This window comes from Lampetra planeri, chromosome 30, assembly GCF_965212315.1.
Source record: "Lampetra planeri chromosome 30, kcLamPlan1.2.h2, whole genome shotgun sequence".
NCBI classification, from domain to species: Eukaryota; Metazoa; Chordata; class Hyperoartia; order Petromyzontiformes; family Petromyzontidae; genus Lampetra; species Lampetra planeri.
In genome coordinates this window covers 5,860,203-5,878,967 of record NC_136136.1, presented here as the reverse complement: position 1 = coordinate 5,878,967, position 18,765 = coordinate 5,860,203, and the positions used below count along the sequence as shown (strand labels likewise).

Here is an 18,765-nt window from a genome sequence, read left to right as displayed (position 1 = left end):
TCAATGGGACACGTCCTGACTACAGGCCAAAGTGCCGTGAGGCAACACGTGGCAGCACAACAGCGGCTCTGTGCACACACAGTGGTATAGACAAGACACATGCGTCATGAGTTCCGTTGTTTATTTCCCTACACGAGTCATATATCAAACACAATCTCTAGTGGGGCTGTGGAACTCACTCACACACGTATACAATTGACGTGTATTTATACACCGCCGTGTAATAAATAGCGAATCGTAGGGGCCGTCCATAAATGACGTCCCGCGATTTTGGACGATTTTTTACCCCCCCCCCCCCTTCGTCACTCGGCGTCACAAAAAGTCAGACCCCCATTCAAATATGACGTCACAAAGCTCTGCCCCCCCCCCCCCCCCCAAAAAAAAATATAAAACATGCTTAAAATCGCTTTAAACTATCGTCATTGTAGTGCGTATTTAATGTGGCGCTGCACTCTGATGTTGTAGGAGAAAACATTTATCAAAAAGTCTATTTAATTAAGTAGAACGTGTTGTCAATGTTTATTTAACGTTGCGCATATTGATGTGACGTCACATTTCTCAACCCCCCCCCACCCTCGTCACAAATCGTCACAAATGTCTGACCCCCCCCCCCAGGTGCGTGACGTCATTTATGGACGGCCCCGTACAACATTCTCGTTATACCCAGATATGATGTAGTTCTCGCGGCGTGCTTCCCGGGTCGCTGGTCGACTGTGGTAGGCGCAGTCATGGCGATAGGTGGACTGGATGTGGTGTGCCGGGTGGACGACCTGCACGGACTCGACGGAAGTGAATCTCTGGTTGGACCACGGGTTCCAACTCTCAGTTTAGCACGCTTCGTCTTGTATCGAGCTTCCCCCCCCCCCATCAGTTTGTCTACTTACAAATTGAAATGTAAGGCGTTACACGCTAAACGCGCCTAATGATTGGTAAACACGTCACGCGTTACTCAGTGCGTACTCCGTGTCACGTCTGACATAAAGACAAAGATCCCCCGTATAACCTTATCAAACTGTTGGGGAAAGTGTTGTCATCGAGCACCTATGATGGCCGACACCGCACACGAAGGGGTGGGTGGTCAACACCACGCCCGGCCGCCTTTGTCTCCCCAGCATCGATGTTCACACATCGCACCAGGTACTCATTTTAGTCAGAGTCGACGTGCTATAGGCGAGGCCCAACAGCGTTTCAGATAATCGTCACTGGCGTTGGCCCTGAATCGAACTCGGGTCCACCGAGTTCATAGCACAGTGCGCTAACCACTGCGCCACCGCTCCCCGTCACGCGCACGCACGCACGCCGACACACCGCGCGGAGACGACCCCCAACATCTCTCCCCTCTCCCTCCATAGACGATCACGCGCACGACCCCAGAAGCCGAGCGCTCTCCCCTTCGTCCGAACGCTTTCCTCCTCTCGGTGTCGCCGCCGCCGCCTCCTCCTCCTCGATGTGCCACGTGGAGCCGTCCCTAGCGGCCCGGCCCCGGTGTCTCTCGATGAGGCGGCGGTGGCGAACGTTGGCCGCCCACGTCTCCCATCGCGGCTTGAACACCAGGGCGATGCTGCCGAGGAGCACGAGCGACGTGAACGAGGCGAGCGCTCCCACGCACGCCCAGCGGCGTTGCCAGTCCGACATCGAGCCGGAGCCGGAGTCGGAGTCGAACCCGGCAACGGCGGGGACGCGGGCGGTGGATCTGCGTTGAGCCATCGTCACCTCGCGGCGGCGGAGGAGCGCGGTCGGAGGTCCGAGAGATACGAGCGGCAGCGGTGGCGTGAGATGCTGCTGGGCTGCTCGATGTTCGACTCTCGGATGTTGAAGTTGCCGTTCGTTCTGTTGGCGGTGGTGGTGCTGAAGTGAGTGTTGCAGATGTGGATGTGGTTGTGACTGCTGCTGCTGCTGGTGCTGCTGCTGTTGTAGCAGTAATAGTTGCTGTGGTTGTTGTTGTTGTTGTGGCGGTGGTTGTTGTTGTTGTTGTGGCTGGTGGCTGGGTGTTTGAGATGTGAATGTTGTCAGCGGAGAGACGTGTGGTTGCTGGCAGCCACGCGTGGAAGTCGTGACCTCGCGCGGGGAACTGGGGTTAGAATGACACAAACAACGAATGCTCATCATCACAAGGCCATCACAACACAATCGCTACAGAAAATGCCAGCATTGCGACATAGCAACGTGAAATATCGTCAAGGTCAGTCTACTACAGTTTACTCTCCCACATTCTGCTGTTAGATTCTGCACGGTTGGCTACGTACGGTGCGGAAGACGTTCAGCATACACAAACACACATTTAGCAAACGCTCATTAATGGCATTGGACATGCAACCGCAGGACTCTCTTTAACAAAAACAACCGTAAGATTTCGGGAAAGGGAATTATCACTGGTATTATTATGATACCAGTGGATTCGAGCGGGATAGATCTGCTGGACGAGATCATGGCCAGCTTGACGAGACTCGTGGCGTAATGGTAGCCAAAGGAGAGAACGCATCCAAGGGGACGCGGGAGATGGAGCCATGCTATTGGGTTGACGTGCAAGCAGGACGGGAGGTGGATGATTGAAGCAACACTGGAGAGCGAGCGGATGGCCACGGCGTAGGTAAAGGACTTCAGCCGGCAGTAGATAGACAATGACTGATGATTGTGATGATCTAATCAAATGTGAGACGGATTAAAAATAAAAACTCTGAACGGTTACAAATGATATATAATGGGTAAACAGTCAACGTGTCTTCTCCTTCACATATAATCCATCTCTCCGCATACAAAAACTAACTAAAGTATTTCTCACTTGACTCATCAGCCGCACGTGCTTTCTGGGAGGACATCATATCAGTAGCATTGATTCAGGATAAGCAATCAATGCTGCTGGATTTCTGCACTACCAGACGGCCGTTGTGTAAGAAATACTTGTTTTAATCGTTGTGTAAGAAGATATTTTTATTTGTTTACGCGGAGAGACCGATTATATGTGAAGGAGACATTTAGCTATTATTTCCACTAGATTTGAAGCTTTCGTGACTGCAAGGACTCATATTCTTAGGTTTTTTTCTGTAAAGTCACGTAGGTAAAAAATTGAAATGAAAATTAATAAAAGTAAAATAAAAAAATAAAAAAAAATCACGACGTTTCGGAGGCAACACAAGCTTCCGTCTTCAGGTGGAACCGTCACAGCCACGACAGCTGTATCAAGTAAATGAGAGATTACAAGAGCTACCACTCCGTATATATAATGGTTGAGGGGGGAAGGGCCCGGAAAGGCACACTTTTTTATTAATATATTATCTCCACTCCTGTCCGTCTCGTTTTCCCTGTCGCGTTGATTGCTCGTCTTTCTCACGTCTGCCCCAATTAAAATCGTCTCGCTCGCCCCCCATTTGGCTCTCCACTAAATTGGGTTAATTTATGCCACGCGTGCGCGCACCCAGTGTTTGTGAGGAATCATCCCAAAGACATCATCATCATCACTCGCTCGGTCAAACCGCGGCTCTGTCTCCAATTCTCTCGCTTGTTGCCTAATGGGGCGCGTGTCGTGTTGATTAATTAGGGGTGGAAGGGGTGGAAGGGGTGGGGGCCCGGGGGGAGCGAGGATGAGGATTGGGGAGGGGCTGGCAGGGACAATAAAAATCGTTGTGTCAAATGTGTTGGGATACTTGCAGCGAGTGTGATGTGTGTGATAAGAACAAATACACTCAACGCATTTTTCAATGACGCTCAAGCCTTTTATGGCCCTTTTTCATATCACAGACAAAAAAGCCGGACGGGGGGTATTGGCCACCCACTGCCCACGTGTGCCGAGCCGGCCTTCAAAGGTGCACGCGAACAGCACTTGCCCCAACAGTCTGTTAAGGCTACATGGGGCAGCAGTGTCTTTGTATGCATAATTGAAATGTGCATGTTGTAAACGCGCGGCCATACACGAAAACAAATATCCTCCGTATAGCCTGCGACAGGCCACTAGGGCAAGTGCTGTTAGCGAGCACCTATGAATGTCGGCATGACATACGAGTTCTAGATTTGAAGCTTTCATGACTGCAAGGATTCATATTCTTAGGTTTTTTTCGGTAAAGTCTTGTAGGTAAAAAAACTAAAAGTAATAAAAGTAAAATAAAAATAAAATAAAAATCACGACGTTTCGGAGGCAACACAAGCTTACGTCTTCAGGTGGAACCGTCACAGCACGATAGCTGTATCAAGTGATACAGCTATCGTGCTGTAACGGTTATTTTATTTTACTTTTATTAATTTAAAATGTTTTACCTACGTGACTTTACCGAAAAAAACCTAAGAATATGACATACGAGGTTGTGGGTGGCCAGTCACACACAAACCCACGCACGTACATACCCGGGCGTGGAGCAGGGATCTTCGCGGGGAGGACAACCCGACTCTCCGGGGCCCCCCGCGACACACGGAGAGCCGTGACCGGGGCAGAGAGGTTGATCCCCCATGCTGGTGGTCATAGTGGTGGTGGTGGTGGTCGTGGTGGTGGTGGTGTCCGTGTTACAGCGGTGGGCACCTGTACACACGCGTTTGCGGCAGGTAGAACATGGTGTGAGTGTTGGGACGGGCGAGTGGATTAATGAGTGAGTAATTGGGTGGGTGAGTGAGCTCGTGGGCGGATCAGTGGGTGGGTAAGTGAGTAGGTGGGTCAGCGGGCGGATAGATGATGAATGGGTAAGTATGCAAATGGGTGCGTGAACATGGGTAAGTTCGAAGTGGAGCGGTTCACTCCAAAACCATTGACGATTATCTGCACCGGTCCTCGGCCTCCCCTAGGTCTACTCAACCTCAAATGAGTAACTGTTGCAGTGTGTAAATGTCGCCACTGGAAAGACAAAGGCGGCTGGGCGTGGTGCTGGCTAACAGCACTTGCCCCAACAGTATGTTAAGGTTATATGGGGGATCTTTGTCTTCGTAGGTTCGTCAGCTTGTGGGTGAATGAGCGGATAAGTGAATGCGTGAGTGTGTAGGCTAATGGGTGGGTGACTGAGTCGGTGCTTGGATAAGTGGGCGAGTGAGTGAGAGAAAGAGTCGAGTAGTAAGAGTGTGAGTAGTTATCTTCGTGCAGTCAGTGGACGGGCCATTGAGGGAGGCAGTGAGCGAGTGATTGGGTGTTGGTGAGTGAGCGTGTGGGTGAGTGGGGTACGAGAACAACGCGATCGTGCGTGCGAGCGAGCGAGCGCGTATGAATTAGTGAATGGGTGTACATATAATCGCGTGGATGGGTTAATGAATCGGTTACAATGCACGAGTCGGTGGGTGACTCAGTGAACGAGAGTTGAAGCATCATTTTTTTTTGTAACCATCTCATTGAGATGGATATCAGTTCCAAATAAAAGTGTTTTTTTGTTATGTTAATGTCCGTCGCTGTGCCTTACAGCGGAAAACAAAGCCTGGTCTTCGTGTTTCATCTGTTCACGTCCGGCTACACCACACATGAATCAGCATCAGATTATTTAATTACCCTGGAGGAATCCGATCAGCTATAAAGCTCTTTTTTCACAGATTTCTAGTACGCGATCAGAACGTTGTAACAACAATCAATACAAAAACACGATAGCGTGCAAAGTACGGGAAAGGTAAACGAATCGTTTAACAAATATACAAATAAAACGAAACTATTTTTTCATCTTACCAGAAACGACCTGGCCACAAATTATATCTCAACGAAGTGGCTTATCAAGTGGTAATTTATAGCACGGGGACTCGTTACCACAATCATTATCACAATCTTCATCACAATCATCATCATCACAATCATCATCATATGCATCATCACCACAAACATTACAATCATCACCACAATCATCACCACAATCATCACAATCATCATCACCACAATCATCATCACCACAATCATCATCATCACAATCATCACAATCATCATCACAATCATCATCACAATCATCATCATCACCACAATCATCATCATCACAATCGTCATCACCACAATCATCACCACAATCATCACCATCATCATCATCACAATCATCATCACAATCATCATCACCACAATCATCATCACCACAATAATCATCATCATCATCACAATCATCATCACCACAATCATCACAATCATCATCATCACAATCATCATCATCACAATCATCATCACAATCATCATCACAATCATCATCATATGCATCATCACCACAAGCATCACAATCATCATCACAATCATTATCATCATCACAATCATCATCATCATCACAATCATCATCATCACAATCATCATCATCACAATCATCATCACAATCATCATCACAATCATCATCATATGCATCATCACCACAAGCATCACAATCATCATCACAATCATTATCATCATCACAATCATCATCATCACCATCATCATCACCACAATCATCATCACAATCATCATCATCATCACAATCATCATCATCACAACCATAATCATCACAATCATCATCATCACAATCATCATCATCACAATCATCATCACAATCATCATCATCATCATCATCACAATCATCATCATCACAATCATCATCATCATCACAATCATCATCATCACAATCATCACATCCACGCGAGGGTGTTGCGTGACTGTTGGTGGATCACGTAATGGCCCTTTCTTCATACCACAATAAATAATGTATGTGCTATGAAGGCTCATTGCCCGAAACGTTGCCTAAAATATATTTCATATTCTTTGGGTCTTTCGGTAAAGTCACATAGATAGGTTCAAAGAAAATAACAAAAAAACTACGACGTTTCGATCGCAACACAAGCGTTCGTCATCTACGTGACTTTACCGAAAATACCCAAAGAATATTAATTCATGCAGTCACGAAATCTTTAAGTCAAGATAAAACATAGTAATTGTTTTACTTTTAAGGCCACACTGCTGTAACCGAATATGTTGAGCGTTTCGTTTAAACATTGAGATTAGTCGCTTATCATGTTTTCGTTGCTGCTGTTGTAAGGGCAGTGCTACTGAGTGTGTTGTTGTTGTTTTGTTGTCGTGTTATCTCTCTCCCGCGCTCTGTGGTTCACACCGCCGGTGGTGAGAGGCGAAGAGTGACAGCGCCCAGCGCGTTATCGCGCGACTCACGAATTCAATTAACACAACTCCCCCCCCCCCCCCAACAGCCCCCCACAGCCCCCCCCCCCCAACTCCCCCCGAACCCCCCCCCAACTCCCCCCGCAGCCCCTCCCCCCAACTCCCCCGAACCCCCCCCCCAACTCCCCCCGCAGCCCCTCCCCCCAACTCCCCCCGCAGCCCCCCCCAACTCCCCCCGCACCCCCCCCCAACAGCCCCTCCCCCCAACAGCCCCCGCAGCCTCTCCCCCCAACTCCCCCCGCAGCCCCCCAACTCCCCCCGCACCCCCCCCCCCCAACTCCCCCCGCAGCCCCTCCCCCCAACAGCCCCCGCAGCCTCTCCCCCCAACTCCCCCCGCAGCCCCCCCAACTCCCCCCGCACCCCCCCCAACAGCCCCCGCAGCCCCTCCCCCCAACAGCTCCCGCAGCCCCTCCCCCCAACAGCCCCCGCAGCCCCTCCCCCCAACAGCCCCCGCAGCCCCTTCCCCCAACAGCCACGCAGCCCCTCCCCCCAACAGCCCCACCCCCACGCCCACGCGTGTATCAATTAAAGCAAAGCGCGCGAGTGGGCAGGGTGATGACCCACGGGTGACAAACACGCAGAGAACGCCCGCGCCGCCCGGCGTCTCTCTGCACGATGCAGGCGCGTGTGCTTGGGGGCAGCCAGGTGGGGAGCGGTAGTGCAGCGGTTAGCGCGCCGCGCTACGGGCCCGGCAGAAACCCCAGTTCGATTCCCCGCTCAAGGCCAACAACACCCAGTGACGATTAATTGAACCGGTCCTGGGATCCCCCTAGGTCGACTCAGCCTCAAATGAGTACCTGACGCGGTGTGTAAAAACATCGCCACTGGGGAGACAAAGGCGGTCGGGCGTAGTGCTGGCCACCCACCCCCTCGTGTGTCAGTGTCGACCCAGGTCATTGCTACTCGCTCACAGCACTTGCCCCAACAGTTTGTTATTGGCTCTATACGTGAATCCACGGTTCCCATTGTGAGAGATGGAGAGGGTGACACACAGAGGTAGAGGGGGTTACAGAGGTTGTAGGAGAGAGAAACGGAAATAATGAATGAGTGGGAGAGGAGAGGCAGAGAGAGTGAGTCACTGAGAGAGACATTCAGGCAGATAGAGATGGAGAGAGTTGGCGAGAGAAGGGTGATAGAGAGAGAGAGAGACAGAGTGGATGAGATAGCGACAGAAAGAGAGAGTGTGACAGAGAGACAGGGTAGGGGCGAGAGAGACAGAGAGATATAGATAGTGGGCGATGAGAGAATGGTGATATACAACCACATGGTGGGTGCGTGAGAGGCGTAGAGAGCGCGAGAAAGAGTGGGCGAGAGAGAGAGAGAGGGTGAAATACATCAGACGGAGAGAGAGAGAATGAGTTGGCGAGAGAGAGGGTGAAATACATCAGACGGAGAGAGAGAGAGAATGAGTGGGCGAGAGAGAGAGTGACATAGAGAGACATGGAGGGGTCAATCCTCGCTGCGCCCCCCCCCCCCACACATCCCAAGACGCCCATCAATTACAGACGCACAATCGAGTGCGACGTTCACTGCGCTCGCGTAATTAACTCCCTCGATGGATCCCCAAGTGGCGTCACGGTGCAGCGCGGGCAGGCGGAGTCGCTAGAATCGCCGCTCCGTCCGTCCCTTCGCGTTCATCCCCCGTCAGGGTTACAGCGAGGTTGGTTGGCATGGGCCTCGGTGCAGGGAATTAAAAAATAAAATAAGCAGCAGGATGAGCAACCAACAGGGAAATTTAAAGTGTGTTGTTATTGTTGTTGGTGTTGTTCGGGAAAATGGAAGGAAACGGAAAGAGAGGAAGACCTACCAGAAAATAGCTTGATGACGACGACGTAAGAAAGTGGTGCCAGAAAGATGTGGCACTAAATGAGCATATTGGCACAAGACATAGTAAAGTGGAAACAAATGACGAGATGTGCAGTGGACGGACTATTTGCCCATGATGATGATGTTGATGCTCATCAGGTGGTGCTCAGAGAACTCAAGAGAATGTCGCCCCATCAGAGGCGTGCCAACGCCAAACCAACACCAGCACCCGTTCCTCAACCCTGCTTCTCACCTGGAGTGGGACTCGAACTCAGAGGCCGTGGCCTCCGTGTGTCGCACAGCGCTCCCGTCCAGCCTGGCCGGCACCTGTGTGCAAACAGAAACGAGCCCGCGAGTCGCTCACAGCTCCGGCTACAATACTCCACTCCGGGTTTTTCAGTCTCAGTTGCATGACGCGTGCAGGTGGATTCCACGATGTATTGGATTGCGCTGGCAGTGACTGCATTATCAGTGCTGCTTACTCACGCAGAGACCATTACACTCACATCGAGGCGCATAGACTCACAAAGAGACCGTAGATTCAAATTGAGACCCACAGACTCATAGCAACCCATCGACTCACGGATAACCCCATATATTATACTCTTAGGTTTTTTTGTTAAAGTCACGTAGGTAAAAATAACAATAATAAAATTATAATACATGAAAATAACTCAATTAAATCACGACGTTTCGGAAGCAACACAAGTCTCCGTCTTCAGGTGAGACCGTCACAGGTAAATTTACTGTATCAGTAAACGGAGACTTGTGTTGCCTCCGAAACGTCGTGATTTAATTGAGTTATTTTCATTTAATATTATAAAAAAAAATTTACCTACGTAACTTTACCGAAAAAATCTAAGAGTATGAATCCTTGCAGTCACGAAAGCTTCCAATCCAGAACCCCAAAGATTCACACAGAGATCCAGAGGCTCACAGAGACTCATAGACTCGGAAAGAGACCCACAGCCTTACATAGAGGCCCATAAACTCACATCGAGGTCCTATAGACTTTCATGCGGATTCACAGACTCACACGGAGACCCATATTCTCACACGAAGAAGCACACACACAACCTGAGTGCTTATTCTTTGGGTCTTTCGGTAAAGTGACGGAAATAAGTTCAAAGAAAATATAACAAAACAACAACAAAAAACTACGACGTTTTGATCACAACACGATCGCTTGTGTTGTGATCGAAACGTCGTAGCCTTTTGCTATTTTTGTTATGTTTTCTTTGAACCTATTTATGTGACTCACCGAAAGACCCAAAGAATATGAATTCCTGCTGTCACAAGCTTTAAGTCAAAACTTGAGTGCTTCTCAGACGGGAACTAGGAGATGAGTGTACAGCAAGTGGGTTCATGAACCCGTCTGCATTGACGACTGAGTGTTAAACTCCTCTGCATGCTTGTTGGTTGTCCGGGTACTCTGATCTCCTAGCACACAAAGCGAAACTCTCATTAATGGATTTGGCCCCAATGTCCCAATGTATCAGCCTGCGGACAATAAAACATACACACACACTCTTGAGATTCAGCAAGGCTCTCCGAATAAAATAAAGTGTACATACTCTTTGGTTTTTCGGTAAAGTCACGTAGGTAAATAAAAACAAAATCACGACGTTTCGGGCGCAACACAAGCGTCCTCCTTCAGGTGGGGACAACTTAGCGAAAGTACAACCGCTTAAATTTCGATTTAAAGCTTTCGTGACTGCAGGGATTCATCTTCTTGGTTCTTTCGGTAAAGTCACGTAGAAGGGAAATAATAAAATAACAAAAATAAAACATAATAAAATAATTCTCACGACGTTTCGTCCACAACGCAAGCAGTCGTCCTCAGGTGAAGAACAGGTCTGTCGGGAAGACAGCGTCTGAATGGGCACCACCAGGCTTGGCAGCGTATATTTAAGCTGGGTTGGAGGGGGGAAGGGGCGCCTTGACAAAGGAATTTGCATATCAAGAGGAATTTAGCATATTTATGGGAAATGCAGATATGGGATTAGTCACTACTTGTGGAATGCGTAGGAGGTGGGGGGGGGGTTTCAAAGTCATATTACACACCGCTTAAGTGTGTCGACACACACGCGCCCGAAACGTCGTGATTGAATTTCTTTTAATTTTTTTACCTACGTGACTTTACCGAAAAAACAAAAGTGTATGAATCCTTGCAGTCACGAAAACTTCAAATCTAGAACTAAAGTGTACAATGAAGAAATTTTTCTCTGTTGAAAAAAAAGAATTGTTCCATAAAAAAATAATAACGATTTGAAGGGAAAGGGTTCGAAGTGACCTCAATATTGGACAGGTACCTCGAGACAATGATTGGGCAGAGGAGTAAGGAGGAATATCGTTCTTTGATCAATTAAGCATTGCAAAACCCCGTATATTTGTGTATGAATTTAATTCGAGGTGACTGGGTACAACTGAATTATTCACCCGGCGCCCCACCGAGTCAGTTACGCGGCATTCATATGATGATATTCACTATGTTCAATAGTAATTTGTTTCTTGTTAGCAAAGTACATTGTCTGCTTTGTCCAGCACAGGCGTTAAACATTACGCGACGTCATCCTCGTGAGGATACAATTGTGTGCCTCTGTAATGAGCAGCCTGGATTTCGGAAAAATACACGGCTCGCGATTTTTAAATAAAAATCAAAGCGGGCCCATCGGTCCCTAGGCAACACGGGGTGACGGAGTCGTGCGGGCAACAAAAAATTGGGACGCTGAATTTTTCAAGGATTGTCACCAAATCAACGGTGGTCTTTGAAGTCGAGAGAGGAGGGTGGTATATAGGAGGGTGGTACCCGTTCACACAATTCCGGGCAGCTTGAGACGTAAAGAGAGTCGCGAATCGAAGACCATGCTGCAGCGGTGAAGTGGTACAGAGGCGAAAAAACACCCCCCAAAATAAATACTAAATACAATTCTAACATTGTTCTTAAAGGGGGGGGGGCGTATAAGTGACGTTTCGGGAAATGGCCCTTCTTCATAGCGTACAAATTAGAGTCTCGCATACGCTGCTACTGTTTCCGAAATCCTGCGCCGAAACTGTTGAGTTGTAATATTGGGTTTGAACCGTTGGGTTTAGTTGGAGCTGGGTCGAAATTGTGTTGCAATGGATGAAAGGCTGGATAAAAAAGGCTTCAGAAGGCTTCCTGTGATTACATCGTCCGCGCGACTTTTCTACCGAGTCAAGATGCTCTCTCGCAGCGGGATTTGAGAATGGGAATTTGTGGAGCGATTTTAATATAATTGGAGTGAACATGTAAAAATAAATGACATGGAAATTGATAGGATCCTTGGCGCGAGACTAATTTGCTCACCCTCCAATTACCTCTGTTGACAACGTATTCTGTCAGCAAATCTAGACTCTCTGTAGCTACACGGTCATGAAAGCCTTGTGGGGTCCTGGGGAGATGGGAGCTGATTGAAGCTCGGAGGGAGAGCAGAGGCAGAGCTGGGAGAAAGAGAGGGGGGAGTTGGGGGAGATAGGAGAGAGAAGGAGGAAATGGAATGTAGGGCGAGAGGGGAGCTGGGAAAGAGGGAACAGCTGGAAAAGAGAGAGAGGAGAGGTGAGAGAGAGAGAGGAGAGAGCTGGGATAGAAAAAGGGAGCGAGGAGAGAGAGAGAGTGAAAAAGATCCGGCAGGGTGCTTGGTGTGGGAACATTCGAATGGGCTGTCGAGGAGCCTCGTTATTGAAGGGGATTTAAGGGCTGGCTCCCTGCTAATGGACTTCGATTGAAGTAGGCAGTGAAAGAGACAGATCGAGTTCATGTGTTCGCACATCTCGACACTGCGATGCATTTCAAGTGTACGGGAAAATGCACCTCCTGCTTAAAAAGAAAAAAAACTACATTACCGATCTTAATTTTAGAACTTTGGTGACTGCAGGAATTATTATTTGGTTCTTTCGGTTAAGTCACGTCTAAAGATAAAATAATAAATTAAATTAAATAATAGAATACGACGTTTCGATTGCAACACAAGCAATCATCATCAGGTGATGATGATTAAATAATAGAATACGACGTTTCGATTGCAACACAAGCAATCATCATCAGGTGATGATTGCTTGTGTTGCAATCGAAACGTCGTATTCTATTATTTAATTTAATTTATTATTTTATCTTTAGACGTGACTTAACCGAAAGAACCAAATAATACATTACCGATGTCCCAGTGTCAAACAATCGCTCGATGAGGGCCTCCTTTCCACGCTGTGTTGGCCGTGGGAGATGTTTGATTGACCATACTTCACCACGCTGTGTCGGTGCGGGTTGGTGGTTCGTATGTTATGGGCCACCGACGTTACCCGTCGCCGGGAATAGAGTTAAGGGTTTCATCTTCTTGGTTCTTTCGGTAAAGTCACGTAGAAGAGAAGTAATATAATAATAAAAATAAGACATAATAAAATAATTCTCACGACGTTTCGGCCACAACGCAAGCAGCCGTCCTCAGGTGAAAACCAGGTCTGTCGAGGCGACAGCGTCTGAATGAAACAGCACACGTGCTTGGAGCTGTTTCATTCAGACGCTGTCGCCTCGACAGACCTGGTTTTCACCTGAGGACGGCTGCTTACGTTGTGGCCGAAACGTCGTGAGAATTATTTTATTATGTTTTATTTTTATTATTTTATTACTTCCCTTCTACGTGACTTTACCGAAAGAACCAAGAAGATGAATCCCTGCAGTCACGAAAACTTTAAATCGAGAGTTAAGGGTTTCAGAACGCGTTGCGCTAACTGCTGCGCCACCGCCCCCTTCCCCCCCCCAAAAAAAATCCGTAATCTGTGTATGAGTACACAATACTATATAACATACATGGGACGCGGTAGTGCAGTTGTTATTGCACTGCGCTACGAACCCGGAGACCCGACTATTATTCCCGCTTACGCTCAATCTAAACCGGTGACGAATATCTGAACTGGTTCTGATCCTCCCCTAGGTGCCTGGTGCGATGTGATTATCATCACTACTGGGGAGACAAAAACTGCCGGGGTGGTGTTGCCCCCCCCCCCCCCAAAACCTTTCGTGTGCCGCTGCGGCCTTCACACGTGCTCGCGAACAGCACTTGCCCTAACAACCCGCTAAAGGCTATAAGGCGCGAGCTTTATCTTTGTATCTATATAACACGAGCACACTGCGTGAGCAGCCAACTGCGCGTTTATAATGAGTTTAAATGCTCGTCTCACACAGACAATAGCCCTGCACGTGACGAGCAATTGACCCACCACGCACGTTCATCTCGTGACAGCCACGCTCTTTGCACTTTGTGCTGATCGATGTCATCATCATCATAATCAGTCATGATCAATCCCCTGCTGCAGCAAAGAGCCCCCGTGTTGGCTTTAACAGGGCTGTTGTGGCAAGTGCTGTTATTACAAATTAAAGCATTCCAGACCCAGACATTGTGAGCAGCAAAAGATAGGGAGCGACCTCCTAAATCAAGCAGGGCTTCTAGATTACCCAGAGCGTGATGTTACTGATGTTTTGAAAGTGAAATTTGAGTACGGATTCGGGGTCTCTCACCTGCATCCTCCGCTGGGTCCACAGTAGCCGCCTACGATATTACATCCTGGATGGCACGGGACGGAGGCAGCTGGCGAGGTGACACGGGGAGACACAGGGGGTGGGGGCAGAGGGAAGGGGGACACATGGAAGACACGGAGAGACGCCGTGAGACACGGACAGAGGGAAGGAGACACAGGGGAGCCACGAGGATACACAGTTAGACGCAGACGGTCAGAGGAAATGTTGTGGATTTACTCTTCAAACACACCGGTGGGCTGAAGAAGTAACTAATTGGTGTTTTGTAAACGTGACACATTTTTACATATTAGCCATGTCGGGTGGTGGAGGTTTGCGACACATTTATAACAACGCGATCTAACCCACAAAACCTTTATTATGAATGACGAAAGGAGACATGGGGAAATAGGAAGAGACACTGGAAGACGCAGGAGGACAGAGAGGAGGCATTGGGGGACGTGAGCAGGCACGGGGAGACACGTTGGGGAGACACGTTGGGACGCACAGCCAAAAGAGACACGAGGAGGCGAGTGGGCGAGATACGGGTAAGGAGACGCGTTCGGGGAAACGTTAAGAGAACCGAGCCGCAGGAGAGGGAGACACTTGGAGCCCCGGATAGATAGGGAAGGCACGTACAGAAGACACGTGGCTGCGGGAGACGCGACATATCTGTAATGGTGAATTGAACCTCATAAATCACACTGGGTCCACAATTAGCGAGCAAGGGAAATATCCAGAGTCTCCCGAATTGCGCGGCTAAACACACAGGCACGTGTTCTACTTATCTCTGCATTCAAAATTGTACGGCGGAAGCTGGTATATAAGCACACCTGATATAATAAACAACCAAAACAACTCAACACATCCGTCGATAACACTGCCCCAGAAGTAAACAAATGTATAATCGGTGACGTTATGGACAATGTGCTTTGAAGGAGGGGGGCATTGCCCGAAACGTCGCCCATGATATATTTTGTATTTGTAGGCCACTGCTGTTGACGAACGTGTTCCGTTTAAAACGTCTGACACTGCTGATGAGACCCAGAATGTCAAAACCGGACCAGAGTTCACATACAATTCTTACATCCTGCTTCATATCATCGGTCTGTAAAGCCAAAGGGCCGAAGGATTAAAACACGTTTCTATTTATGTGGAGGTACAGAATGGAGTTCTGCTTACGTTTGCTAATATAAGCACTGGTCGGTTATTTAAAAATACACATCCCTACATTGTACTGGTGGAGGTGGGGGTGGGGGGGGTGAAATGCAAAGGGAGCCCGTTTAATACGAGCACACTTCAGATATCCGCACACGTGGACATGCTCGCAATGGGTGTGCTTATGGCCAGCTTTTGATGAATAATATTGCAAGTGCTAAGGTCGTGCGTTTAATAATGCATTTACTCAGCGAAAACCAGGCATGCAACACTTTGCAGGTCCGTGTTTGTATATACAGTACAGTGTAATCGTGTGCGTATGTATGTATGTTGAACTTCTTTCGGACCGTTCGGAGCCAAACGTGCTAATCGGAGGTGCTGAAACGCCCACGCACACGTTTCTGTGATTCTCCCACTGCAGTTCGACTCCCGCTCGCGGATGTCATCAGCACTGAGCTTGCCTTGGACATATTCTAGCTTTACTCTGCTTCAAACGAGTGGACACGTACCCGTTGCGTTAACATCAACACGGGAGAGAGAGAGACAGACAAAGGTGGCCGATTGTGGTGCTTTCATGCCACTCCTCCACCACTCCCCCCTCCTGGTGTACGTCGTGGCGACCTTAATCGGTGCTCGCTAACACCACGTGCCGCTACAGTCTACAAGCCTATAGAGATGCTCTTCATCATCTTGCGTCTGTGTGTTGTCTTTGTGTCTCACGTGACGTAGTGGTTAGCCACACTGCACTTGCGAACCCGGCGACCTGGATTCGATTTCCAGCCACGGCTAACATCAGTAGCGAGTGATATTCGAACCGATCCTCTGGTCAAACCACCTCCTCGTGCGTCACGCGGGTCCTAATAGGCGCTCGCTTACCAGCACATGCCTCAACAGTTTCTTTAGAGGCTCTCCAGTATATGGGTTGGTTATTTTCTATCATGCTTGTGCGCTGCAAAACTTGCCCTTACGGTCTATAATCCAGCACGAGGGATATTTGTCCGTGCATGTAGCAGCTACTTGTGCAGAATCCATTGAATTTGCGGGGATGCAGACACGCGCGCTACTCCGAGTGTGCAATGTGCACGCAGCGTAGGCGCACAGACACGAGTGCACGCACCCACGCACGCACGCACACACACACGCACGCACGCTGTAGCGTAGCGCTTCCCCTGTACACAGTCACGCAGCATGTACGAAACTCATCCATTGACAACTATTCCTTGCATCATCATCAACAGCAGCAGCAGCCATGCTCAATCCACTGCTGGATGAAGGCCTCCCGCGCCCCTCTCCTACAAGCTGTCGTCATCACGGTCATGCGTTGTTAATTAATTATCCACCGAGCAGCTGCACGTGAGCTGATTCCATCGCTCCATCTCCTCGACGGGTGGACGTCCTCTCTCGGACGCGTTCCGCTCCTTATTTGCTGCCACTCCGTCATTATTCTTGACCATCGGCGATCATCATCACCGTCGTTATCGTCACCATCATCCTCATTATCGTTGTCATTATCATCCCTTCCAGCTGTAACGTGTCCTGCTAAAACATTCCCCAATTTACTTTTCTTTCCACGGCTTCGAACATTCGTTACGAATCCGCGCGCCCGTCATCCGTGTATATAAATGTACGTGTTGAACTTATTTCGCGCCGTATGTAGCCAACCGTGCTAATCGGAGCTGCGGGGTTAAGCGTGTATCCACAATGCATCGCATCGCGGTGGAGCGACCGCATTAACTTAACGCACCCTTCCCTACGATCACAGCACAAGCGGAAGAGCCTCGACGACAGAATATACCACAGCGCCTGCTCTCTCTCTCTCTTTGCTTTGCGTACAACCATGTACACGCAATGTGTCACACAGCCAATAATACACATTCATCCCGAACAATGCAATACAATGCAGCGAAACAATGCACGCTCGAACTCCTAACTAGGTGAACGCAACGAGGGACGAAGCAGAGCCGGCGGGTACCTGATGATGTTGTTGTTGTTGTTGTGAGCCCCACGCTCACGCAAATCGCCACGAGCCACGACGCACGGACACCCCGCCGGGTGCGCGACTCCAGCATTGCCGAGCGTTCCCGGCCCGGCCGCGACTCGGCCGATGTACAGACGGGGAGAAGAGCTCTGACTCTGGGTGGGCTAAAGCTGGGCGAGAGCCTGCGACTTTAAGAGGGAGAGAGAGAGAGGGAGGAGTGAGGAGGGGACGAACTAGGAGATGAATCCGTGGTGGATACTATGATGACTCGAGGCTGAACTCACCCCTAGACCCAGAATCAAAATGTTGATTTAGACTGGAGGAGAAATCCGATGAGCTGTGAAACTCTTTTTCACAGATGTTCAGCACGGCGGCTGCTCAGTGCGACGAAACGCGCGATAGAGGTTGCTGAATTAATGTCCCCTGCTCTAAGCGGCCGATTACATTTATATACGTGTGGCTGTGAATATAGTTTACATGATTGGAGCGCCAAGTAATAACACTAATAATGTAATTGTTATTGCGTATTATTGTTCTTCAACTAATACCGCTGTGCTACGTTACCTTGATTGCATTTGTGCAAATTGTACGTAGCCAAGACAGATGATATATATATAGGGTTGTAAGAAAAACAAATCACAGGGACAAATTTAACTCCAGCGTCGAGCTCGCAGGAGACAAGCGAGCGATTTGGATTATCTGCTCCCCGTCCGCCGTTGTGCCCTAGCCCAGCCGAGAACTCCGCTGGCTACACACACTCACTCGCGCTGCCGTGCAGTGGATATCACAAGACAGAGGCGAACGTAACTACAAGGTGGGGTTTAATTTGCAAATGCGATGCCCCTCCTGCCCTGCAGGAAAACTCGGTAGGTAACCGCCAAGCACGCGATGACTATTGTGACATCGTGGGGCCCAGAGCTGTGACAAGAACACAGGGCCCACTCGTTTATATTGTTAATTATAATTAGGATTTGTTCTTCCTCGATATTTAAATTCAAGCCAGTATAAGGGATCCTTTCTTAAACTTAACTAATAAAAGAACCCCTGCAGCGGAGTGGAGTCAAAGGGTTAATTACATCTTCGCTCACTCATCATATGAGCTAGCGATCTCCCACTGTTCATGCCGATGAAGCTGATGTTGCTACTGATGATGATGATGTTGACGATGATGCTGTTGATGATGATGATGCTGTGAAGGTAACCAGCAACCGCGTC

The 18,765-nt window shown here is 48.8% G+C and overlaps 1 protein-coding gene across 1 annotated transcript in view; it reads right to left on the bottom strand.

The window, feature by feature from the left end:
- Nucleotides 1-624: 624 nt before the first annotated feature.
- LOC144728742 (uncharacterized) overlaps nucleotides 625-18,765 on the bottom strand; it is a 29,358-nt gene continuing 11,217 nt past the window's right edge. The window contains exons 3-6 of the mRNA XM_078608349.1: nucleotides 14,418-14,487; nucleotides 9,138-9,211; nucleotides 4,339-4,510; nucleotides 625-2,071 (exon numbers count right to left, since the gene is read on the bottom strand). Coding sequence (XP_078464475.1) covers nucleotides 1,357-2,071; nucleotides 4,339-4,510; nucleotides 9,138-9,211; nucleotides 14,418-14,487 — 1,031 coding nt within the window. The 3' untranslated portion in view covers nucleotides 625-1,356. The remainder of the gene's footprint in view (nucleotides 2,072-4,338; nucleotides 4,511-9,137; nucleotides 9,212-14,417; nucleotides 14,488-18,765) is intronic.